This window comes from Rhamphochromis sp. 'chilingali', assembly GCF_963969265.1.
Source record: "Rhamphochromis sp. 'chilingali' genome assembly, chromosome: 13".
In the NCBI taxonomy this organism is placed as follows: Eukaryota; Metazoa; Chordata; class Actinopteri; order Cichliformes; family Cichlidae; genus Rhamphochromis; species Rhamphochromis sp. 'chilingali'.
The window spans coordinates 27664593-27690456 of record NC_137940.1 but is presented as its reverse complement, the minus strand read 5'-3'; the positions used below and the strand labels follow the sequence as shown (position 1 = coordinate 27690456).

At 41.1% G+C, this 25864-nt stretch overlaps 2 protein-coding genes across 3 annotated transcripts; one reads left to right on the top strand and one right to left on the bottom strand.

The window, feature by feature from the left end:
* Nucleotides 1–381: 381 nt before the first annotated feature.
* On the top strand, nucleotides 382–20575 carry mapk9 (mitogen-activated protein kinase 9). Of its 2 annotated transcripts, none has more exons than XM_080900291.1 (12): nucleotides 382–593; nucleotides 5410–5556; nucleotides 8631–8760; nucleotides 9062–9120; nucleotides 9448–9586; nucleotides 9964–10129; nucleotides 12962–13033; nucleotides 14036–14218; nucleotides 14492–14616; nucleotides 14697–14760; nucleotides 14910–14981; nucleotides 18786–20575. In XM_080900291.1, exons 2-12 carry the CDS (start codon nucleotides 5441–5443, stop codon nucleotides 18920–18922), a joined length of 1263 nt encoding a protein of 420 aa, XP_080756417.1. In that variant the 5' UTR covers nucleotides 382–593; nucleotides 5410–5440; the 3' UTR covers nucleotides 18923–20575. The 2 variants fall into 2 exon arrangements, with proteins under 2 accessions (XP_080756417.1, XP_080756418.1); XM_080900292.1 differs by lacking the exon at nucleotides 12962–13033 and adding an exon at nucleotides 11877–11948.
* Nucleotides 20576–21587: 1012 nt separating this feature from the next.
* Nucleotides 21588–25357, bottom strand: LOC308408163 (uncharacterized protein). Its single transcript, XM_080900293.1, has 2 exons — nucleotides 24174–25357; nucleotides 21588–21854 (listed from the first exon to the last, which is right to left on the bottom strand). The coding sequence occupies exons 1-2, from the start codon at nucleotides 25130–25132 to the stop codon at nucleotides 21617–21619; spliced, it is 1197 nt and encodes a 398-aa protein (XP_080756419.1). The 5' UTR covers nucleotides 25133–25357; the 3' UTR covers nucleotides 21588–21616.
* Nucleotides 25358–25864: the final 507 nt, after the last annotated feature.

Genomic DNA, 25864 nt, shown 5'->3' with positions numbered 1-25864 from the left:
TATGGGGAAGACTGATAAAATTGGAGTTGTATCTTTAACTATGATTGTGTTTTATACTGTATCTTTATAGACAAATGGGAACTGCCAATCAATAAATTGAAAATTCATTCTGTTCAAAAGGTTTACCTGTCTGTTCATTCCCCCCACCACATCCCCATTCTAATATTTATGGCTAGTTATTGATTTTGTCTTGTGTGTCTTTATTTGTGCCCTCATAGGATTATTAGTATTATTTTGTTTTTTTGTAATTTTTCAAAACACAAACATTATTACATTAACCAATCACACGAAGAAGAAAAAGTTTTCCAAGTTTTGCGAAGAAAAAAAAAACTTTGCGCCCACGTAAACTCTGCGTGATGACGTCATGCTTGTGCTGGGTCTCTGCTTGTTGTGGCGTTCCCTTCCTCCGCACCCGTCCGTCCGTGCTGCCGCTGGAGTTAGCTAGGAACTAAAGGAAGGTCTGTCAGTCGTGACAGCCGGGCCGACCGTCCTTTTCAACTTTTCCAAGCCCAGGTTGTGCCTGAGGAGCTCGGGGAGTGTTTTATCTATATTTTCGATGCATGGGAGTGCCCTGGGAGAGGCGAAGGGAGAAGGTAGGTCTCGCCGCAGCAGCTGCATCCTGCTGCCCGTTCTCTAGTCCGCCGGAGCTTACAGTTCAGCCTGACTACCGCATTGCTGCCCACAGAATTGAAAAACAATGGTAGTGTAGGCCCTGCTAACTTCGTACCTTTACTGAGGTTTTGGAAAGTCAGATGTCGTTAATGCTGGTGTAACTTTAGCTGTGTAAACCGATGGTTTCTGACTGTGTTAAAGCACCGAGTGCCAACAGTGCTGCGGCCACGGTGTGTCATACCCGGGTGACTTCATACCTCACTGTGTGTGTGTGTGTGTGTGTGTGTGTGTGTGTCTGTCTGTTGTAGAGCAGGCGTGTAGCGCTATGAAATGCTAAAAATTCACGTCGTCTAGCTGTCAGTGCGCATACCTTACCCACAGAGCCTCGAAAACACACATGTAGTCCAAATTAATGACATTTGTGTAGGCCTGCTCACAAACCTTAACCACAGTCACCACAAGCGCAGGTGCAGATGCAATGGAAACTAGGGGGATTTTTTTTTTCACAGCCCAAGCTAGGTTTTTCTGGCATGTCATTGGCAAGGCGAGCCCGTCAGTGATTCAGCCACTTTGTGCGCACTGAACTTTTTAGTGGGATCACATGGATGTTCAGAGTGTGTCCAAGTTTGCTGTGTTTTAATTTGCATCCTTCTTCTTCCCCGGGAGACTGCTCTCAAAGACTAATTTGGTGTGTCTAGTTCAGCAGCAGTAGACTCCCGTGTAGTTTTACCCATCCCTGCTGTGTTTTGTAACTCTGCTACATCGAGATGAGATGCTGAGGCTTCAGGCCATGCTAATATGATCTCATAGCCAGCTCACTGACTCCCCATCTTAACTCCCAAGTCTAGGCCACGTCAGACCCCCAAGCCTGGACTAGACTGAACTGAACAGTCACTGCCACGAGCTTTGGTTGAGGTCCATGATGCTTGTGTGAAGGTCACTTCTCTCATCAACTCTTTGATCATCATACCATTGCATAAATATGGATTAGTGTAATAAGTATCATCAGGTAAGAGAAAGAGTACGTAACCCCCATCTTTTCATTCATATTCCAGATAACTGTATTCTTTACAGTTTATTTGAGTACATTTTCTCAGGCATAAAACTGTAACACTGTTTGCACTAAGAAAACATCCAGCTAAGCTGGATATTCTATACTATTCTGATTCTGATAAACTATTGCTGCATAGAAAACAGTTAAAAAAATTAAATTAATAAGGCTTCCAGGCCTGAAAAGTGAAACCAACTGAGAAGTATCTTAAGCCTTTTCTTTTTTTTTTTTCTCAAATGGCTACGTGGGCTGGTGTTTTCCGCTGTTGACGTCACATTTTCAATCTCTATAGTACACAGGAGGGTTTGTATAATAGGTAATATTCCCCAACTGGTTGATTATATTCTGCCTTGATTTATGGGAGTAAATATATATAACTGTGTAAGTGAGAATGTGTGAACAATGGCCACAAGGGCCCCGATACCAGTGTTTTCCGGTTCTGCAGAAGTTTACGGGAAAACAGACCTCAGGCTTGACCTCTGTAAACACTTTCCTGATGACATAATGAGCTCAGTCGCTCATATCTTCGATACAACATAAACTCCATTTAGTAAATTTTGGGTATTCTAATTTTCAGAAAGGAGGATCACACACGGTGTGCTTATTGAGCCTGCGGTGTCACTGTCAGACTCACCCCTCGCTTGTCACATCGCTTTTCAAAACACCAACCAGATATGACACGGCGAAAACACTCGGCTCGAGGCTTTTACTCTTACTACGAGTAACCCTTGAAGCTCTTTTCTGAACTGAGCGGATTCTGTCATATTTCAGGCCTGCTTATAGAACAAAATGACTGGGTTTGCATCATTAGTGAGGTCATCAGGGTTATTGATATATACTGAGGTATCGAAACTCACCATTAAGGGTACGGGTGAGGTCATTAAATCTCGTCTTTATGTGGAAAAGAGTTAAAACAGGACTTCACAAACCAGTGGATGATGTCATAGTAGCTACGTCTACCTTTAATTCAGTCTGAGGGGAAAAAATGGAGACACTGTTGATGACAGTGTTCCCTGTAAGCTTTGAGATTAATAGGCAGTTTTGTGGTTAACATGGTTTAATCATCCTTTTTAAATAATCATCAACCTAAAGCAGTGTTTTGTTTGTTTTCTCTGTAGCGATTGATAAAGTGTTTTAGCAGTTTATCTGCATTCACAGGATCAGCTGCATCAGTGTCGCCCTTAACCTTGGCTAGTAATGATTAATGGTATCATTCATAAGCAGTTTGTTCTGGGATGTCTCTTCCTTTTAGTGTACCCACAGTTGCTGAGGAATCTCTGGGGAACTTTTTTCCACACGATCGATTTCCCTTTTGATTTTAAATAAATTCCTCAGAGCCTGCTGCCCAGAACTGTGGCAGGTGTCTGCCTATGTTTCTGTTTGGCTTTCTGAGCAGTATGTAGCTTTAATCAAACAGTTGTTCCCTGTCAGTGTTTGTGCTGAATCGACTTTAGAATGACCCAGTAGTTGTGACTAACCTGGCACCAGGTGACTGATGAAGCTACAGTGGTTTTGGTTATGAGTAATGGTCTCCTCAGAGCATGCTTTAACTTGATGTGTGTGTTGCAAAAGCTGCACACCAGCTCTTATATGAAAAAATATAAATATCTCAAAATGCTGTTGTCAGTGAGGCTAAAATAGTCTTTTCTGTATTTTTTAGCAGAAGGTGTTTGTGTCCTGTGGCCTAAGATCTGTGCTGTTGAGACGTGCAGTACAGCTTTGGTATTAGCATGCTGTTTTGCCTGTACCTACGTTTTACATGTATGTAAACAGAAAAGCTCAGCTTGCGTGTCAGTCACAGCAGTCATGAAAATATATATCTGTCAGGACCATCATTGGAGATATCTGTGAGGAGGCCGTAGGAACGAGGCAATTGAGGGGGATGTTAGTAGCACAATAGGAAAAGGACAAAGCCAAAGAAGTTGTGAAAAACAAAAAGAATGAAGGAAGTAAAGGTCTTTGGAGTTTTTCCTTTGGGTGTAGTCAGAGAGCCAGCTGGATTTATGTTTGAAAGAGAGGAGACAGGCAGAGGAAGAAAGTAACTGAGAAGGATTCATTTTTCATCTGACTAATGGCAAGGTTGCAGATCGGTACCTCCTACACGTGAAGGCTTTTTCCCAGTGTTTGTTCATGGGCAAAAACCCCGGCCTACAAGCAGGCAAATAAGTCATAACAAACCACAGTAGGAAATAAACAATCATATACAATGGCAAGCAGAGACGTGGACCAGTGCCATCAGTAAATGTCGCCTTATTTGTCGATAACAATGTTTGGCTGATATAGCTCTATACCAGTGCATATCAACCAGTAATATTATTTACACATAACTTTCTTTCTTCATCTCAAAATGGAAGTTAAAACTGCGAAGCGAACAATGAAAATCCACACACACACATGCACTGGAGATTATTTAGGACATGTTTGAAAACAATTACCAGTGGCTGTTATGCTTTACATGGCATGGAAAAGGCCCAGCTGAGGCATGTATAGGTTTTGAAGGAACTTAGTTTGATCTCCAGGCAGTGATCTTTTACTGATGGCCTAGCTTAATTCAACAATGTGGCACTTACTGAGTGTGATGCAGCACAGTGGTATGTGACCCCTTCTTCCAGCTAATTTTGAAATGTATTCCTTGTATAAAACTCAGAATACGCATCACCTTCAGGTAAATGTATAATTGAAATAATTTGCACGCTAATTCTTGATTATTGGAGAATGAACTACAATTATTAGATTTTCTTTTGATTAATTTTTAAATAAATGTTTCCGTCTCCAGTTGAACATTTAAACTAAAGACACACACTTTGATATCTGACAGCAGTTCTCTTTCTAATTCCTTATGTAGCTCTTTGCTTATTGCAGTGACTTTAGCTTTACAGGTTTTTTTTTTTCTGGTCCATTTGATCATAAACATCCTTTATTTTTCTCGTCAGTACTTTGTGTCTGTGACCACGAAATCCAGTGAGTGCTTGTCTCGCTGTTCCCCGCTAAAGGCGGAAAAAAATTGGTCTGCTTTAAACTGATGACTGTCTTCTGAAGGAATGACAAACAGCCGTGACTGCTTGGTGTTGCGTAGCTACACGATTATGTGTTCTCGCCCACAGATGTATGCACATGCGCACATAAACTATTGCCAAGAAACACTTTCATATTTTGTTATAAACACTCAAACACATCGTGTAATTTATTAACATGTATGTGCTCATCCAGTGCTGATAGCTGAACGCACACTTGTAGTGAAGCTGGATGCAGTTCAAGAAATAATGAAGAGACTCAAGCTAAATGCTGCCTGTGTGAGTGTGCGTGGTATGTTCGTGTTTACTGAGGGAACTGTAAGCTGTTAGCTTTCTCTCTCCTCTGTTTTAACAAGCACACCAAACATTAAAGGCTCAGCCTTTAGCTCCAGCCTTATGCTTCTGTTATCATAAAAAATATTGGAGAAACGTAAGGTTATCAATTAATCAATGAAAGCATTTAAAGTTCCATGCAAATCAAGTCAAAGTTAATCTTGGATTAGATATTTTTTGGGCCCTAACACACAAGTTCATCTTTAGTTTTAGAAGGTTTTCAAAGTTTTTACCTCAATAAAATGCTACATTCAACTGAGCCTGTCTCTCATCTGTTAAGCTGTGCTGTGTGCTCCTCTCTAGGCCTTTTCACACACTTTGAAACGGAGAGCAGAAGAGAGCGTACATGAGATTAGAACGTGGTGATATTCATCTGTTTTGTTTTCCTTTGTCCTGCAGACAGCGCTGGTGGTCCTGACTGTTCAGCAGGATGAGTGAGGCGGAGGGGCAGTTCTACAGTGTTCAGGTGGTGGACTCCACCTTCACTGTACTCAGGCGCTACCAGCAGCTGCGGCCCATTGGCTCTGGCGCCCAAGGCATTGTTTGGTAAGACAAAGAAGTTTTTTTCAGTCTTTGATTGATTAAATGGGCACAGGTTAAAACTTTAGACTGCTTTGGGAAATCTGCATTCTAACTTGCATAGTAAACAAAAACTCCTTTTTTCCCTACACCATAAACTTCCATACCATTCAAGTTAACACATAGTTACATTTCTCAGGAGGTGTAGGTTACTTAGAATATTGTGGCGTAGGATTAAAATGGGGTTACGGTGTAGATCTGACGCTGTATAATTCACATGTTAGTGATTGTTGCTGAATCGGTTGAGCCCCTTTGGGGTCAGGTGTTAGATAAGCTGGCTCATTATCAAGTGTCACAGCTTGCAGCGACTCTTAAATAGAGACACAGTTAATGTGATCAGTAGTGTCAGCTGTGTTTTTGCTTCCATCATGAGTGTAAATGTTGCTGGAAAAAGTACTGTTATGTCAATATCATTGTTCCAAGCTGAAAATCTCACATTTGTTGAAGCTATTGATTAGAAATATTGGCACCCTTGACTTAATTCATTATTGGCTACATGATTATATCAAACGGAGCTTGAATTTAATTTTAGATACATTTCCCTGAATGTCAGACTTGCAGAGTACTGTGCAAAAGTCCTGAGCCATTATTTCTTTGTTTTGTTTCCAAGGAGCCAGATTTTCTGGCTCTGTTCTTGAGCAATCTTTCTCCAGGCTTTCTGATGGTCTTCAAAGGTTTTCTTTGGAGATTGGCTGCTTTTTGAGGCCAGTCCATGTACCTGACCATTTTCAGACGATTTGTATTTTTGTTTTGTGTTTTTGTTTGTTAAACCACTTACACCAGGGGTCGGCAACCTGCGGTTCCGCGTGGTTTGGGAAAATAAACTGGAAGTATTTAGCTGAAGTGTATTTTATTTATGTTAGTTCTTTTTTAACTTGTAGTTCTAAATTGGAAGATTATTGTGATATTGAAATATAAAAATAAAATTATATTCTATTATTTTTTCATTGCTCAAAATAAGCGTCACACTCGCGGAAGCCGGTGTACCCGCCAAAACGCCGTGCATTTATCGAGACTTTCAACCCCAGGTAGGCCAATTATGGATCTTCAGATCCACATTATGTCAGCAGCTGTTCTCTATTGTGAACTACGGCTGCTTGATTATGGCAAAAATGATAATCACGATTATTTTCACTGAAATTGAGATCTCGATTATTTGATAATATTTATTTAACAATAACAATGTGTTGAATAATGGCTTTAAAGATTGTCAAAAAATAATATAAAATAGTGTGCAAATACTGATAACAGTGCAAATGTTAGCAATATAAAAACTAAATGAAAAATGTAAACATTAATTTTTAGTGAACTTAAAAATACTGCATAATATTTATGCATACAAATAACCAAACATCAAGGCAAGCTGTGCAGCCACACAATGCACAATTGCATCAAACTGACATTGAGGTATGTCAACTAAAGTTGCTGCTCCTTCATTGTTTGATCGTATGTCACTTTGTGAGCGGTCTTCAAATGATTGAATACATTTGTAGTGTTGCTCTGTGGTGCAGCTACGACACCGTAGCAAAGTTTACACACTATGTCTACTTGATCCACGTCTGACTCCACGAGCCCATAATGTTTCCACACCACTGAAATCGTTTTACCTCTCTTTTCGACCAATGGCATTCTTTCTTCAGCAGCCATTATCCTTTCCTCTCCAAATAACGTTAGCAGAGGTTCAGGAGCAGAAGTCCCATTGTAAACATACCACGGCAGAACCGACGATGTTTGCATGAACATGCTTTTCAGCACCTCTTTATAGGCCACTTTTCACACACGGTTGCTGTACACATACAGCCAGTTGTAGCTTTTCAGCTCACAGCCCGACACATACCAACACAACAGCACAGATAGCACAGATGTCAAGGCGGCGAGGCGTGATTGCGGGTGGCGCTCAGGTGCGTCCGCCTCCCCTGCAGCGGCGCTGCAGAGCATGCCCTGCCACACACATTAACCAGGTAAAATACATATTTTACATATACATATCTTATGGGATGATTCAGTGTTGATCCCTTAAGTTAGGTGTACAAAACAGACATATTAGCAAAGAACCAATGTAATATAATGTGTGTCTTTAGGCACTTTGTTAGACAGAAACACAATTTATTCAGATTTCCTTAGTTGAGTCAATGGAAAATGACATCCAAAGAACAGCTTTGAATCTACTTAAAGAAGCCTGGAGAACTATTCCTGAAGACTACGTGACTCAGGCTCAGGCTGTGTAGACGTTTAAAGATGTTCATCTCAATTTTTAACTTTCAAACTTGTTGGAATTATATATAGTCTCCCTTTCACTCATATACTGTATTTAAATGTGTTTTTGTACATGTTTCAGTAAATCACTGCCCCCATTCAGTTCGGGTTCAGGTTGCTTTATGGGTACAAACCCATGGGTAGATTTGGTCTGCAGTCGTGAGTCATCTATCCTCATACGCACCCCACACCTGTTTTATGTTGTATTCTATTAATTTGCATTGTTGTGTTATACTTTTATTTTCGTAGGTTTTATTATGAAGCACTTTGTGATTTCTGTCTGTGAAAAGTGCTATATAAATACATTTTACTGAGAGTTAAACTGCTGTGGTTTAGGTCGGCGGTCCCCAACCTTTTTTGCGCCACGGACCGGTTTATGCCCGACAATATTTTCATGGACCAGCCTTTAAGGTGTCGCGGATAAATATAACAAAATAAAACTAGTACCGGTACCGGAAAAAAGAAAATTTATTCATAACACACGTAAAAAGACCCAGGAAAACAGAGTAAACGATAAAAACGATAACAAAATAACGCTGAAAACCGATAAAAACCCTGAAAACTATACATTTCACACCTGATTATTTTCCTCTGTGCAGCCCCGATCATGTTTAAAGTAGGGTCGTAAAAAATTATATTTTTATTTTTACTATTTTTAAAATGTGAATGAAACTGAATGTGTAACTAGGAATTTTTGAATAAGCTGTTTTCTCTGGGATGCACTTAGTTTCTTCTTTGCTAACATTTGTCTCTGTCTTTTTTTTCTTTAATGAAATCTGTTGCAGCTCTGCTCTAGATACGGTCCTCAGTATACCAGTGGCAGTGAAAAAGCTGTGTCGGCCCTTTCAGAACCAGACCCACGCTAAGCGCGCCTACAGGGAGCTGGTGCTGCTCAAATGTGTCAACCACAAAAATGTAAATCTTCTTTTTCGACCTGCAATAAAATGTGTTGAACATTTGATGAAGGTTAAACCGAGGTGTGGCAGAAAAATGTTAAAGTTGATCATTTCCATCTTCTCATGTGTTGGACAATATTTCTAATATTAAGAGGTAGCCAGAACATATGTAATATAAATTTAAGTTCAAGTCATCTCCTTGGACTAAATATAACATTTCTGGTTTGGGGTAACAGAAGCCCTGCTGTGCCTTTAGTTGGGCCTCACCAGTAGGTAGGAGAGCGACAGAGTAGAGTAACGGCTTGTCTCTCTGCTTGCAGATCATCCGTCTGATCAATGTATTCACGCCTCAGAAGTCCCTGGAGGAATTTCAGGATCTGTGAGTGGCACTCAAGTGTTTTTTGGCTGCTTTGGTTTTCTCTCACATGCAAAGATTTAAGCTGAAGTATTTTGCGTCTTTTTTTCATTTAACAAACATCCTCTTATTTACTTTCCAACGTTCTCTAATCCTCTGCGTTGCTTTCATTCGCTCTCTGGTTTCTATTTTTCACGCTTTGCTTTTGTCACATTTCCTTTATCTGCTTTCTTATTTTGTCTTCTTTCTGATTGTTTTTTAAATTCCTGTTATTTTGTTTCTTTTCTTTGCACTTGTAGCTCTCGCACAGTAGCACACAAACACAGTTTGCACTTGTTCCCCTCCTCTCAGGTATCTGGTGATGGAGCTAATGGATGCCAGCCTATGCCAGGTGATCCATATGGACCTAGACCACGAGAGGATGTCCTACCTGCTATACCAGATCCTTTGTGGAATCAGGCACCTGCACTCTGCTGGCATAATCCACAGGGTAAGTGCAAGCAGTAAATGTGTTGCTGGCTAAAAGAGTCACTCTGAAAACACAGTAACTTAATACTTAAATAGCGCTTAAAAGTGTAACGTTTCCCATGTTGTGTCTGTAACCTGACAGCTCTTTAATATTTATTAATACATGAAAAAATTTGTATTTATTTAAACTTTTGCTTGTTTTGTGTATTTTAGCATTAGCCAATGAGTATATCTTTGATTCTGAAATAACATTATTCATTTTGTATTTAGATAATTCTTCCAAAGTTTACTTTATAAAGTGGTTAAAATGGTTGTATTACGTTTCCATCTGCTTGTCAACTTTAAGATTATTGTGCCTGTTTTCCTAAAGATTTATCGAATTTTTTTTTCCCCCTTCAGGATCTGAAGCCCAGTAACATTGTGGTTAAGTCAGATTGCACACTAAAGATCTTGGACTTTGGCTTAGCTAGGACAGCCTGCACTAATTTCATGATGACCCCGTACGTGGTGACCAGATATTACCGTGCCCCGGAGGTCATTCTCGGTATGAAGTACAAGGAAAATGGTGAGTACAAACCAGCCTTAAAAAAATCTTTTAAACACTACTTGGTCAACATGTAACACTTCTCTCTTTCAGAATAATTATTTTCTAATAATCTGTTTAACATGACTTTATGTAGCGTGTCCGAAAATCATTTAACCCATCAGGACTATCAATACAAGCTGCTCCCTGGAGTTCTTCATGTTCTCGAAAAGCCAGGTTTTTTAAACTTTATGATTAATTTAATGCTCCCAAAAAAAAAAACCAAACAACAACACTCACTGAACACTTTATTAGATGCACCCTGCTGGTACTTGGTTGGTCTCCCTTCTACCTTCAGAACTGGGAAATTCCCAGCAGATCAGCAGCCCCAAAACCACGCCACCTTCAGAGTCGCTTAAATTGCATTTCTTCTAGGGCTGGTTATCGTCACTGATTTCTAGGATCGATTCGAATCCGATTCACAAGGTCCCGAATCGATTCGATCCACAATCCGATTCGATTCATTTGATTTGAATTGGGGAAATTTTGCCTCAGACAGTCAGAAATATTATAATTCTGATCACTTATCAGTACATATCTATATTTTTATATCTATAAAAAGAAAGCTGACACTTGTGAGACTTTATCAAAGGTGTGAGCATCACAGCAGATTCCTTTGTGTCAAAGTAACTGAGGATAAAACACAGAAAAACATGAAGGCGGTTTTCCTGGTCTGGGTTTTTGTAGCAGATGACCTTAAAAATATTGTGCAGTAGATCAAAAACGAAGCAGAGCAAAGTTACTGAGGTTTGATTAGAGACACAGCTAAGCATTTTGCAATTTTGCATAATTTTAAAAAGTTTAAATTTGTTCAGTATTGAACAGCAGAAATGAGGCTTTCTTGTCGTAAGTAAAAAAACAAAAAACAAACAGCGACTGACACTGTAGACTGGTGGGTAATAACTAGGGGTGGGTTTTGATTATCGATTTAGAGAGGGAGAGAGAGAGCTCTACATGAAGTGTGATTTTTATCGTGGTGGAAGCAAAACAGCAAAAGTAAGAGGAAATTTGTGACGATGTTTATGTGAAGCGTAGTTTGGATCATCTTTAGTGGCTGGTTCAGTCAATATTGTTTGGAGAGAGATAAAAGATGCAGCTTCAGAATCGAGCGCAAAAAGGACGTAAACCTAAAGTGCCCGCCGACGCTTCAAAATCAGTCTGCTTTCAGCCCCGACGGCGTGAGAAAGGCAACATCTCACTGATTCGGATGCGCCGGGTCTGCGTTTTGTTTTTACATCTTTGTGCAGAATCCGTGTACCTGCTCTCATTTACTGTTTTAGCTGTTTGGTGGTTGTAGAAATTTTGTGAGGTTTAACCTGAGATTCTGGCGTTTCAGGCAAAATAAATTTATATTTAAAAATCGATTCAGGATTTTAATGAATCAATATCACGTTATCCAAGCCAGAATCGATTTTAATCGATAATCAAAACCCAGCCCTACTTTCTTCCCTATTCTGAATCTCACTATGATCTACAGCAGGTCATCTTGAGGCATGTCTGCATGACTAAATTGAGTTTCTGTCATGTGACTGGCTGATTGGGTATCTGCATTAGTGAGCAGTGAACAGGTGTGCCTAATAAAGTGAAAGGTGAGTGTATATTAGCAATGGTTCTCATGTACAAAGTGGAAACATTTAATGGTGATTTTGACTCGTCATAGTAAGTTTGACTCTTGATATATTAACATGATGTTAACAAATATGTTTACTATACCACCACTCTGCTGCAGTGGACCTGTGGTCAGTTGGCTGCATAATGGCTGAAATGATTTCTCACAAAGTCCTCTTTCCTGGAAAGGACTGTATCCTTTCTTGTTCATCTCACACAACAGTTGGTTGCTCTGTCTGGAGCCAGGAGACACTGAGATATTTTTGTTTATTAAAGGCAAGAATTGTTTATTTAGTTGTATAAAACACATCTGGAGGGGGGAATCAAAGCAATAGTTAAGTTAATATTCTGAGAAATGTATACTCTGTGTAGAGCCGTGTAGTTGTCAGTATAGCCATTGCAGTCAGAGATAGAAACCTGACCCATGATATTATTTATCTGCTAAACAGACAGGTTATCTCAATCTTTTCTGACCTGGGTTAATTACAAGGTGGAGCATGAAATATGACTCAACATATTGGGGTAGGTTTGCAAAATGGAAGTAGTCCTTGAATGTAGCTAAGCTGTGAGACCAATCATTTATAGGAGTGAAACCTGCCAAGTGTTTACATTTATGTAATGGCTGAGTGGACTTGGAGTAGATTCTCTGGAGATATTTTCAGAGAGAGAACTTTTAATTTTTAGTGAAGCTGAATTTCAGGGAAAAAGAGGAGCTGATGGGTATTTGCCCCTGACGACCACTGACAAGCAAGCAGTCGACTTGGAGAGTGAGAGAGAGAAACGAAATACAGCCTGTCCTGCTAAGTGCGTGCAATTACACACATGAAAAATGAGGGAGAGAGCAACAGCTGTGCAAACTGATAAGCCAGGCTGTGGAGAAAGGCGTGGAAAGCTGAGACTGACTCCGAGAGAAAGAAAAGCCTGAAGATGGCTATGATGAAAGCCTCAGGCCGCGACTCTGCTGGCAGATGCACCAAAACCGATGAGAGCTCGTGTTTCGCATTTTAAATGTTTCTCATTCAAATTTGAATCCATAGAGCATGATTTCCATCATTCTGTGTGTCACTTTATGTTACTATACATTCAGTGTGGATTGTATTATCTAGTTGATGTTATCTGGTCACTTTTAAGTTAATATCTCTTCTGTGTGGTTATGTGTGTGTGTTTGTGTGCATCTGTGCGTGCTTGTGCGTTTTCTGTTCCCAGTGGACATCTGGTCAGTGGGGTGTATCATGGGAGAGATGGTAAAGGGCAGCGTCATCTTCCAGGGCACTGATCGTATCCTTCGCAGCTCTCATCGTCTCTGTGCCAGTTGTTGTCCCTCCTCCTCCATCGTCATTCACACTCTATCAAATATTTCTATTCTTGTGGGTCTCCCGGCACACTCGCATCTTCTCAGCTGCTGAATTTACAATTTACAAAACACTCGGGCTGAGTTTAAACTTAAAGTTTTGTGTTTTCTCTGCAGAGTCTAACTCATTATACACTGATAGGAAATATTTATTTTACAGATCACAACCCACTGATAATTTAGAGAAGTTTTTACTCCTAATACATCCATTATAGGTCAGGCTCTAATTCCCGTTTCTCTTCAATAAATATTAATCTCTCTTGTTACATATGTAAGCTGCCTCTTAGCTCCCAGCTTCCCCTTTGCATTCACACCCGAGTAGCTGAGAATGGATGCTGGGCACAAGTGTGAGTCGATGATAGATTGCTTCCCATCCTTTGAAGTAATTGCCTTGCGCAGAAGTAAGTCAACAGACCGTGCACATCTGTATTTTTAGCCATGCTAAAATGGTTTTTCAGGTTGTAATACTGCTCTGTTCACTTAACAGAGTGGCTAAATTAACCTAAACTGAAATTGGCCAATATCCACCTGATGGATTGGGACAGATACCCATTGTTCCCAGATTAGGGACTTTTTATATGTTGCCATGATGTGGTTACATCTGTAGCTTCTCAATATAAATCATTGCTTTTGTAGTTATTTGACAGTAAAATGACTCAGCATCTATTTGATGCATTTACATTTCTTTAGAGCACAAATTCTTGTTAATCTGAGTGTGAATGGTAATAATTGGTAATCCTGTAAGGTCAAAATTTTCATCTCTCCTATGCTTTGGTGAATTAAGGCTTACCTTTGCTAGCTTTCATACAAAATTATTTAGTGTACATGTCGGATCTATTCTGTACCTTTTCATCTGTTCTTTTCACTTGCTTACATGTGCACAGGCCCATCAATTTACTGGAGATTTCCATAACAAGTGTGTTTTCTAGACATCGACCAGTGGAATAAGGTGATTGAGATTCTGGGCACACCCAGTCTAGAGTTTATGAACCGACTGATGGAGACTGTGAGGAACTATGTGATGAACAAGCCACAGTATCCTGGTGTCAGCTTTGCCGAGCTTTTCCCAGACTGGGCCTTCCCTTCTGAGTCAGAACATGACAAATTGAAGAGTAAGAATTTTTGATACTCTCTTTATGTAGAGTGTTATTTTTAGTATCCAATGATACTCCTGTACTGCATAGATTTAGTAAAACTCTGCGGTGTAATGTTGTCGTTTAAGAGGTCACATCATTAAATAAAACGGAACAAATCTTGACATTGACAGACATGTTGGCCAAACACCATCAGGGACAATATTCAATTGTCAAACAGAATACTTAAATTTAATGATGTCGTAAGCCTGTTTCCATAGTAATCCTGCCCTTCCTGTGTTGTCATAACAGCAAGTCAAGCACGGGACTTGCTTTCCAAAATGCTAGTCATTGATCCCGAGTGCCGCATATCTGTAGAAGAAGCTCTTAATCACCCCTACATTCACGTGTGGTACGACCCGGCAGAGGCCGACGCGGTGAGCAAGCAGTTCCCCTCAATTTGTGGTAAACTTCATCAGTGCTGCGGCTGTGTGTGACATTTCCTTTTGTTTCACAGCCTCCTCCACAGATTTCTGACAAGCAGTTGGAAGAGAGAGAGCACACTATTGAGCAGTGGAAAGGTGGGATACACTGACCTCTAGAGAAGCAAACCAGCAGCGCACCATACCGGGCAACTGCTGTTCTACTGTTGCTGTTGCTTTTGTGTTGAACGTGCAGGCATGAGTGTGGTCACCACTGAAAGCCATTAACCTGTTCTGTTTCTCCACAGAACTTATTTATGAAGAGGTGATTGACTGGGAGGAGAGGAACAAGAATGGTCTAATGAAAGAAGATTGCTCAGGTACAAAGTTTTCCTCTATCAGCCCAAAATTGTTAGCATAAGCCCAAAGCTGCAGCCTCACTGGACGTGTCACTGTTTGAAAAACGCTTCACACTGACAGCTTCACCAAAACAAACACTCACTTTGATGTTCGCAAGGCGCAAAAGGGTCCTAGAACAGTGTGTACATGTATGTGGAGATATATATATATATATATATATATATATATATATATATATATATATATATATATATAATTTATTTATTTTTTTCGTTCACACACACATATGTCAGTATGCAGCAGTGGAAACAGTAGTTGTCCCTAAATATTGTCTTTCAGTACAATACTCTTAAAACAACTACAGTATCTTAATGCCCTACTGTAGCTAAGGAGTCTGCTGGCATTCTCATGGGCCATAAGACGGGTATCCTTAAATGTGCCATTGTGGACACATGCACTCTGTTAGGTATACCTTGGTGGTACGTTGCCGGACTGCCTTTTTGTCTTCAGAACTGTCCTTAATTGTTCGTTGCATAAATTCAACAAGATGCTGGAAACATTTCTCAGGAATTGTGGTCCATATTGCTTTGATAGCCTCACACGGTTCCTGCAGATTTGTCGGCTGCATGTCCATGATGTGAGTCTCCCATTCCATCACATCTCGAAGAAGCTCTCCTGGATTGCGATCTGGCCCATTTGTGTAGACAGTTTGAATGCAGTGAACTTGCTGTCATGTTCAAGAAAGCAGCTCGAGATTGTTAGCAGAAGAAGCTAGTATAAGAGGGATACACTGGACATGGTCAGCAAGAGTCCTCAGGTAGCCTGTGATGTTTAAATAATGCTTAATTGGTACTAAGGTGCTCGACGTGTGCCAAGAATATATGCTCCAGACTATTACATCACCAGTAGTAGCCTGACCTGTTGATGCAAGGCAGGATGCTTTCATGTTGTCGACGACAAATTCTGACTCTACCATCTAAATGTCACATTTTTCAAACCTGTGGTAAGCCCATGTTAATTGTAGCCTCAGTTGCTGCTTGCTGGATATTTCCTATTTTTCAAACCATTCTCTGTAAACCTTGGAGATGGTTGTGTAGGTCAGTAGTTTCTGAAACACTCAGACTACTCTGGCACCAATGACAATGCCACATTCAAAGTTACTTACATCATTTTTCTTTCCCATTCTGATTCTCCGTTTGAACTTCAGCAGGTTGTCTTGAGCATGTCTGCATGCCTAAATGCACTGAGTTGCTGTCATGCGATTGGCTGATTAGGTATTTGCATTATCAGTTTAACAGGTACAGTGGGGCAAAAAAGTATTTAGTCAGCCACCGATTGTGCAAGTTCCCCCACTTAAAATGATGACAGAGGTCAGTAATTTGCACCAGAGGTACACTTCAACTGTGAGAGACAGAATGTGAAAAAAAAATCCATGAATTCACATGGTAGGATTTGTAAAGAATTTATTCGTAAATCAGGGTGGAAAATAAGTATTTGGTCACCTCAAACAAGGAAAATCTCTGGCTCTCACAGACCTGTAACGTCTTCTTTAAGAAGCTTTTCTGTCCCCCAAATCTGTTTTCCAGACATGTCGTGCCTACTGAGTTCCCACAGATGAGTAGTTTTAAGGCTAAATGTTTTTGAGTTCAAAAGATTTCAAAAACATTAAAATCAGTTACTAGAATTAGGATGGGACTGCATTGTTGATAGATTTTGCATGTAGTCATGATTTCCTGTAGCTGTTCACGTATTTGTTGACAGTAGTATTTTCTTCCTTTTTTCCTATCCAGTGATGGTATGATTTTCGTTGTGTTTTGCTGTTAGTGTGCCTTTGCTAGTGCTGTAGTCACACGATACAAGACAATGCTCTCCTCCTATCAAAGATCAGTTTTACCAGCCTCACATTGGCAGTTGTATTTATTTATTTTTGGGCAGTTAAAAAAACTGCTGAAACTGAAACATTAAAATCCCACAATGCTTTCTGGGTCCATCTTACATATGCTCAGATCGGCAGTACATTAACTTGTTTCCATGGTGACAGTTCATTGATCTGCCTGATTTCTAGTCATGGATGAACTGTTTTGGCTTCTTTACATACAGTGGGGCAAAAAAGTATTTAGTCAGCCACCGATTGTGCAAGTTCCCCCACTTAAAATGATGACAGAGGTCAGTAATTTGCACCAGAGGTACACTTCAACTGTGAGAGACAGAATGTGAAAAAAAAATCCATGAATCCACATGGTAGGATTTGTAAAGAATTTATTCGTAAATTCGGGTGGAAAATAAGTATTTGGTCACCTCAAACAAGGAAAATCTCTGGCTCTCACAGACCTGTAACGTCTTCTGTAAGAAGCTTTTCTGTCCCCCACTCGTTACCTGTATGAATGGCACCTGTTTGAACTCATCATCTGTATAAAAGACACCTGTCCACAGCCTCAAACAGTCAGACTCCAAACTCCGCCATGGCCAAGACCAAAGAGCTTTCGAAGGACACCAGGAAAAGTATTGTAGACCTGCACCAGACTGGGAAGAGTGAATCTACAATAGGCAAGCAGCTTGGTGTGGAAAAATCAACTGTAGGAGCAATCATCAGAAAATGGAAGACATACAAGACCACTGATAATCTCCCTCGATCTGGGGCTCCACGCAAGATCTCATCCCGTGGGGTCAAAATGATCATGAGAACGGTGAGCAAAGATCCCAGAACCACACGGGGGGACCTGGTGAATGACCTGCAGAGAGCTGGGACCAAAGTAACAAAGGTCACCATCAGTAACGCACTACAACGGCAGGGAATCAAATCCCGCAGTGCCAGACGTGTTCCGCTGCTGAAGCCAGTGCATGTCCAGGCCCGTCTGAAGTTTGCCAGAGAGCACATGGATGATACAGCAGAGGATTGGGAGAATGTCATGTGGTCAGATGAAACCAAAGTAGAACTTTTTGGTATAAACTCAACTCGTCGTGTTTGGAGGAAGAAGAATACTGAGTTGCATCCCAAGAACACCATACCTACTGTGAAGCATGGGGGTGGAAACATCATGCTATGGGGCTGTTTTTCTGCCAAGGGGACAGGACGACTGATCCGTGTTAAGGACAGAATGAATGGGGCCATGTATCGTGAGATTTTGAGCCAAAACCTCCTTCCATCAGTGAGAACTTTGAAGATGAAACGAGGCTGGGTCTTCCAACATGACAATGATCCAAAACACACCGCCCGGGCAACAAAGGAGTGGCTCCGTAAGAAGCATTTGAAAGTCCTGGAGTGGCCTAGCCAGTCTCCAGACCTCAACCCCATAGAAAATCTGTGGCGGGAGTTGAAAGTCCGTGTTGCTCGGCGACAGCCCCAAAACATCACTGCTCTCGAGAAGATCTGCATGGAGGAATGGGCCAAAATACCAGCTACTGTGTGTGCAAACCTGGTAAAGACCTATAGTAAACGTTTGACCTCTGTTATTGCCAACAAAGGTTATGTTACAAAGTATTGAGTTGTATTTTTGTTATTGACCAAATACTTATTTTCCACCCTGATTTACGAATAAATTCTTTACAAATCCTACCATGTGGATTCATGGATTTTTTTTTCACATTCTGTCTCTCACAGTTGAAGTGTACCTCTGGTGCAAATTATTGACCTCTGTCATCATTTTAGGTGGGGGAACTTACACAATCGGTGGCTGACTAAATACTTTTTTGCCCCACTGTATACCTAATAGAGCGGCTGTGAGTGGATGTTCCAGTAACAATGTACTAGGAAGTGTAAATGTTGTTGCCATATGCAGCTAAATTTCCTGTTCTGTCTGTTGTTTTTGTGTTTAATGTGTCAGATGTGGTGTCAGGTTCGGCCTCCCAGTCCTCTTCAGCCAACGATATCTCGTCCATGTCCACAGAGCAAACCCTGGCCTCAGACACAGACAGCAGCAGCATCGACACACTGACAGGACCTCTGGACGAGAATCACTGAACACAGACATTTTCCACACATCTCTCTCTGTCTGCCCGCCTGCCATCTCCAGTTTTCGCTCTCCAAACATCAGTAGCCCTTTTCAGACATGGAATATGTAACATTGGTGAAGTCAGCAATCTGTTAAAGTGACAGCACAATCTTTCAGACATCGGTCAGTTTTACATCGGTGTTTTCATGGATTCAAACCAACAAACATGACATGCCTGAATACTGTCAGCATTGCCTTTAGTTAAGCGGAAACACATTCTTGAGCGAGTTGTTCTCAAACAGGGGTACTCTGTGCGTGCGTGCGCTGCTGAGAAAAACCTTCCCACACAGGCTCCAAAACAAATCTCTTTCTTCATGAGTGGGAATAATGAAAATGAGGAATGTTTTAATCTTATTGCAAACCAAGTTTATGAGCTAAAATGTTAATATGCACATATTTTATTGTTTAGGGCGTTCTCTTGTGAGCTGAGCAACTCACAAAGACGCGTTCGCGGCACACCTTTTGGTGTTCGTTACCGTTAATGTCCTGCATGCTCTTAGTCTTGTGCCGTGCTGGAAGTGTTACGTAACTGTTACGAGGTCTGACCCAGGAGATTTGCCATCACAGGTTTGAATACATGAAGCAAACATGTTCAGACACCGTCAGGAGAGGGTACATGTCTGAAAGGGGCTTAACAGCCATCATCATCCTTTCTTTTCTTTGTTTTTTAACTCCACATACACTTGTTCTGTCCCTTTATGTCTTTAGTTTTTCTCTTTAGTCTCAATGGACAGGTTTATTTTTCTAATTTGTTACCCGCTCTGTCGTTGGAACTGCTGCCTGCAGGTAAAAGATACCTGTGCTCTCTGTTTTCTCCATTGTTTTACTTGATCACCTGCCTATATGCGGTGTATGCATCCATATTGATTTGCCAGGGAGTCGTTTGTTTTTGTACGCCTGTATTTTAAAAGTTTTATTTTTTTAGCAATTCGAGACCAGAGGTCATCGTCATGAAATCGGGGCAGGCAAGCATCACACTGCGACCTGCTCTAGTGCATGTTACGCCACAAAGAACAAAAGCTTACCATAAACTGATGGCATCAATCATGATCAAACACTGATCAAAAGTTTCATCAAAAGTATTGCAGATCTCTACAGCGGTGCGTTCTGCACAGTGTTTTTGTTTTTAATTGAATAATTAATTGGCTTGAGTGATGTTGGTTTTAAGCTTTTCCCCATGACAGCGAGGGGAAGCTGTGATTGCAGTGTTACTGTTTATTTCCCGATACAATGTACTGTATGTAAGGATGTCACTCATAGTGGCTGTAGACCCTTTCATTACAAATAGATAGGATGTGCTTGTTTGGTTAAGAAATTCAACATGTCTGTGGAGCTACATATATCTATATCTATATATAATATTGCAATCACCCTTATTTGACTTACGGTACTGACTATAAGTGTGTACATCAAAAAAAAAAAAATCGTAATCCTGTACATCCGGAAGAGGCAAAACAAGATACTTGTATTTATTTTTGTGTGTTCTTGCAGAGTGTTGCACACAACCACAGTGACGCCCGTGGGAATTAAGCCTCTTGTCAAAACGTTTCATTGACAAACGTGTGGACTGCTCCCTTTTGTCTTTTTTTCTGTCTCTCTCTCTCTTTTTTTTTTTTTTTTTTTTTTTTTTTTTTAAACCATTCCATTAGTGCTGGAGAAGTTACACAATGAATCATGAAATCAGACGACACGTTTTAACCTGCATGAAGGCTTCACACCTGTAAGAAATTGTAGTTCTTGCTATACAAAGAAATGAATTCAAGAGCATTCTTTCACTCACAGTACGTTTCCGTTCTTAGTTCAGAAAGCTTTTAGAGTTAGGGAGCTGTTGTAGTTTTACGAGGGTTTGTTTTTTGTTGTTGTTGTTTTGGTTTTTTTGGCCTTAAATGTGTGTTGTATGTTTTACAAGAACATGCTGTGCAGCACTCGTCCTTTGAATAATCTGACCCAGCTGTCCAGGTTTTTTAAAAGTTCCCAGAGAGAAAGCAGACATGCTGTGGTTTAAGCGTGGGTGAGACTGTGGAGTCCTGAGTTCAACTGAAGATTGAAAGTCAAAGATAAATGGACTGTGCAGATACTGCGCCCCCCCCCCCCCCTTTGTTCTTCTTTTTTTAAACGTTTTTTTCATAACTGATTGCACATGTGATGGACATGCAGAAAGAAGACACTATGGAGTCACCGAGAACTTATGCACTATGTTGTACACAACCATGACCTTATTCTTTCAGTCATGCCTTAAATGACCTGAGGAGTGGCCATCCAACTCTCCAAATCTTAGCAGATAAGGACTGAGCATCACGTTGCTCAGGTTATCTCATGTGTTTACTATGTTTTTAAAAGAAAAGACTCCATTGTATACACTGTACATCTCGGTTTGTTCCTCCTTTTATTTCCAGAGATGTCCTCTGTGATTGCAATGACCACAATATGACCTTTTGGCCAACATCTTTTGCCCATACTCAGCTAATAAAGTGGACATCAGTGATTATTTTTCTTTCTTTGATGCTGTTTTGTGCAATTCTCAGATTCTTCATGAGGAAATGACTGTACATTGCTTTATTAGTGACATAGTGATAAAAGACCCTCGTTAGAGTGTAATGACCAGCTCATCTTGTGCATTTATTTCCTACTCTTTGCACTCACTGCTCGTATCATAAGCTTTCTCAAAAGCTCTGCACAATGTGTTCTGTTTTCTTTTCCTCGTTGTTGAGCTCTCCAAAGATGTCGAAAAACTGCTCCATCTCCCTCTGCATCGTGGTGTTGTGTGCTTCCGCGGCAGCCCGTGCCCGTTCAGATTCCACGATCTTCGCCTGCACAACCTGGTACCAGTGCCGCTGCTGTGCGAGGTTTGTTTTCAGACGAACTACCTCCATCTGTAGCTCTTCATTTCTCTGCTCCAGACTGATGACGTGAGGAGGAAAAGAGAAGCAATATTAAAGTTAAAAAGGATAAAAATAGGGTGAAGGATACAAATTTATTTTTAATTTATTTAAAAATGACAGGATGGATTACTGGATCGTTCCTTATATCAACAGCATCATTGCAGTCCTGTGTAAAAGTACACACATTTTAATATCCAAGGTAACCTGAGTGAAAATAAAGTTTTTAAATGATTTCCTTTAAGGGGAAAAACACTATCCAAACCTACTTGACCTTGTATGAAAAAGTAACACTGCCAGCTTATTAAATCATGACTTAACTATGATTAACCACACTTTCTGGGAAGCCCAATTCAGTTTCACAGGGCACCTCCAGGCCTCATTGTTACCATATGTGTTAAACTAAGCAGTCACTTAAATAGAATCTGACAAACTGAAGTAGGCTAACTTGTTTCAAACAGTAACACATTTATTTAAAAAAAAAAAAAAAAAAAAAAAAAAGCCCAGCAAGAAAGAATTACAAAGCTGTTTTTGTGGCTTTGGGACTAGTGAACAACAGAGAGAGCCTTTATCCACAAATGGAGAAAACATGGAACAGTGATGGCTGACCTACCAAAGTTACTCCAAGAGTACCTCGGCGACATCTAAAGAACGGCAGGCATCACCTGCCTCCGTTAAAGTCAGAGTTCATGATTCAGCAATAAGAAAGAAACTGGGTAAAAATGGCCTCCATTGTAGAGTTCCAAGGAGAAACCCACTGCTGATCAGAAAGAAAAAGGCTTGTTTCACATTTGAAAAAACAGAACAAAAAACTTCTTGATGATTTGTGAAAATATTCTGTGGACTGATGAGGCAAAGTTAAACTTTCTGCAAGGTTTGCATCCTGTTACATCTGGCAAAAAAAACGACAGCATTTCATAAAAGGAACGTCATATCGACAGTCATACACGGTGGTGGTAGTGTCATGGTGTGGGGCTGTTTTGCTGCTTCAGCATCTGGATGACTTGCTGTAACTATTGAAAATCCGGAAGGAGAATGTCCGGCCATCCGTTCACACTTGGGTTATGCAGCATGATGATGAGCCAAAATGAATGAAGGTAGTGAAGTGGCCTAGTCAAAGTCCAGTTCTAAATCCAACTCGGATGCTTTGGCATGGCTTCAAACAGGCTGTCCATGCCTGAAAACCCTCCAGTGTGGCTGAATTAAAACAACTCTACAAAGAGGTGTGGATCAGAGTCCTCCACAGTGAAAGGCTCACTGCCAATTATTCCAAATGCTTAATTACAGTTCTTGCTCCAAAGGGTGGCACAACCAGTTATTAGGTTTAGGGAACAATTGATCTTTCTTTTTTCTTTTTACACAATTTTGGATAGCTTTTCCCCCCTTAATTAATAAAATGGTTATTTTAAAACTGCATTTTGTGTTTACCCTGGTTATTTTCATCTAATGTTAAAATTTGTATTGCGCTCTGAAACATGCAACTGTGACTAATATGTAAAAAACTAAGAAATCAAGAAGGGGGTAAATCACAGCACTGTCTCGTTGGAAAGTCTGAACGGATAGTTCAAAAGCTTCGTGTGCAGAGTTAAAGCTGTCTTTTGTGACTTTTCATACCATCCTTATTGAGCTAAAAGGATTGTCATCTCCACTACTACCAATGCATTACCTTACTCTGAGTGTTGGTCTATCTATATCAGTAATAAATGAGGTATGTGTTGTGTCTAGGTCAGCAGCATGGCCCCTTAAATTAGCTCTCTTTCCACTGTCATGAGCTGGTCTATATGTCATGCACACGGGCTGTGCTTCTTTTTTTTTGCTGGCTAACTAGATGGCAACAAAAAAGCAGGTTTCTTCTTAATTTGCCAGTATTTTGCCACAAACATAGATGCACATCCATTTCCAGACTAAAAAACCCAAATCCCAACTTTGGTTATCCAAAATGCAGTTTCGTGTGTATACAAGCAGCATTTCCATCATAGCACATCATGAGGAGATCTGTGGGAAACTATGACAAAATTGAATCGGCTCTCGCTGATCTGTGAACCAAACAGGATGTAGGGTGAAGCTTGGAGTCAACTGAGGGACCACACCAGCACAGCTGAGTGGACACATGTACACACTTTCTTTGCCTGGGAACAGTGTGTTACCCTTCATTGAAAATACACCACAGGCTGGAAAATTCTTAAAGTCATTGAGCTGTAAGTGTATGCTAATATTAAAGCCAAAAGCATCACCACGTTACATTTTAAGATACTTCATATTGTTTCACATGGCATAATTAATCTTTGTTGGGGATTTATAAATAGAAAATGTAGGACAAAGAAAAACAAGCTGACGTTACCTGATTATCCGTGCTTCATATTCCTCTCTCTGCTTCATTATCTGGTGCTGCAGGCTGGTGAGGAGGCTGCGTAAAGCACTGGCAGAGGGGTCTGCCAGGGGTAATGGAGGGGGCACTCTGGGAGACGATGTCTGTTTTGGCTGTTTGACATCAGCCGGAGGCCACAGCGGTGGGTCGTGAGACTTGGTTTGACGCATCTGAGCGGAATTTTGTGTAAGATGTTGAGGAAGCGACGTAGGGAGGTGGTGATGCTGCATCAGGTCCCCTTCTGTTAATCTACAGGATCCTGAGTCCAGCTGTAGCTCCGGTTCATGCTCCTCATCTTGGTCTGGTTTCTGGTCCTGGTTGCTAGAACATCTTTTACTGAGCATCTTTTCAGTCGCACAGTCATCCTCCATCGATCCCTGGATTTGTTTGGATGCTACAGCTTTGTGCATCTGCTCCTGCAAGTGTTCCTGGAGGCTTGTTTCTGTGTCAAAGTCCTGGAGGCTGTTTGATGTTTCAGCATCAGGGAGATTATCATACAGAGACAGAGCGCTCCGGTGCTCCTCACTCTGTGATGGGCTTGGGCTTTGGTTCACATGAACTCCCCAGCTACACCCCTGTTCTCCTCCTCTGTCTCCTCCTCTTGCTGTGTTTATGCCTCTGCTTAGCTCTGCTTCCCAGGCCTGTCTTCCCAGGCCTTCTTTACAGTTGCAGTAGCTGTGAGCTGGCCAAATGCCAAGCCCTCTTCCCCCACCGACCACTGTCTGAACCTCAGCCACAGCTGGGGCCAGACCAGGCAGTGGGCTCTGGGGGCCTGGGAGTCTGGTTACAGCAGGGCACACAACTCCACTCTCCATTTCCTTCTCCCTGGCTCTCTCTCGCTGGCCAAAAGGTGGGCAGTTGTCGTACGGGGGATCCGTGGAGCAGGAGCTGGCTGTGGTGGGGGTATCAGTAGGAAGGCAGTGCAGCTCCATGATCCAAGCAGGCACATGGGGGTGCTGAGAGAGTTAGATAACTGCCCTCCCCTTTTAAGTCTGCTGTAACTTGGGATTAAAGGCTTGGATTGTGGATTTGTGAAGCGTGGTATGGCGCCTCCTCTGTGCCAAGTGCTGATGTGTCGCAGGGAGAGGAAGGTGCAGGAGCCCTACTCCCCTTTGGCTGGCTCTCTTTGACCGAGTAGCCAGTGTGGTCTGTGTGCATGTGTGTTCATATGTGTGTGTGTGTCTTTAAGCAGGACTGACATCAGCTGTTACTTTAGCACAGCTTCTGGGGGAGGGAAGAGGGTGTAATATAGTCCGGACCATTCCTGAAGACTGTCACAGATAACTGGGACCACAGAAATAGATGATGGCCATGGGCACAAAGTGTGAAACACTCTATGAAAGCTGTAATTGCTACACAATGTTTGTGCATTTAAAAAATATATAAACCACGAGGCTGAAATTTACTGGAATTACTTTGAATGCACTCATTCTGCATCACTACAAGTCGTAACCAGCCGCTTGTACTGCAAGCAAAAGCTCACAGCATGAACTCCTGAGGAGTTCATTAGTGAATAAAAAACCACATGGTGGCGCTACAGACAAGCTTTTTAACAGAGTGTTTTTCTGTCAGTGGGTGGCGTACCCTTGAGATCACTCAGGATATTATTTAGTAAGCTCTTAGATGCATGTGATTTAATTAGCTCCTCAAATAAACTGTTATTG

Coding starts and splice junctions, on each gene's coding strand:
- mapk9 (XM_080900291.1), top strand. CDS start 5,441: ATGAGTGAGGCGGAGGGGCAGTTCTACAGTGTTCAGGTGGTGGACTCC. Junction 8,761..9,061: donor AATGTGTCAACCACAAAAAT/GTAAATCTTCTT, acceptor CTCTGCTTGCAG/ATCATCCGTCTGATCAATGT. Junction 9,121..9,447: donor CTGGAGGAATTTCAGGATCT/GTGAGTGGCACT, acceptor CCCTCCTCTCAG/GTATCTGGTGATGGAGCTAA.
- LOC308408163 (XM_080900293.1), bottom strand. CDS start 25,132: ATGGAGCTGCACTGCCTTCCTACTGATACCCCCACCACAGCCAGCTCC. Junction 21,855..24,173: donor TATGAAGCACGGATAATCAG/GTAACGTCAGCT, acceptor TCACGTCATCAG/TCTGGAGCAGAGAAATGAAG.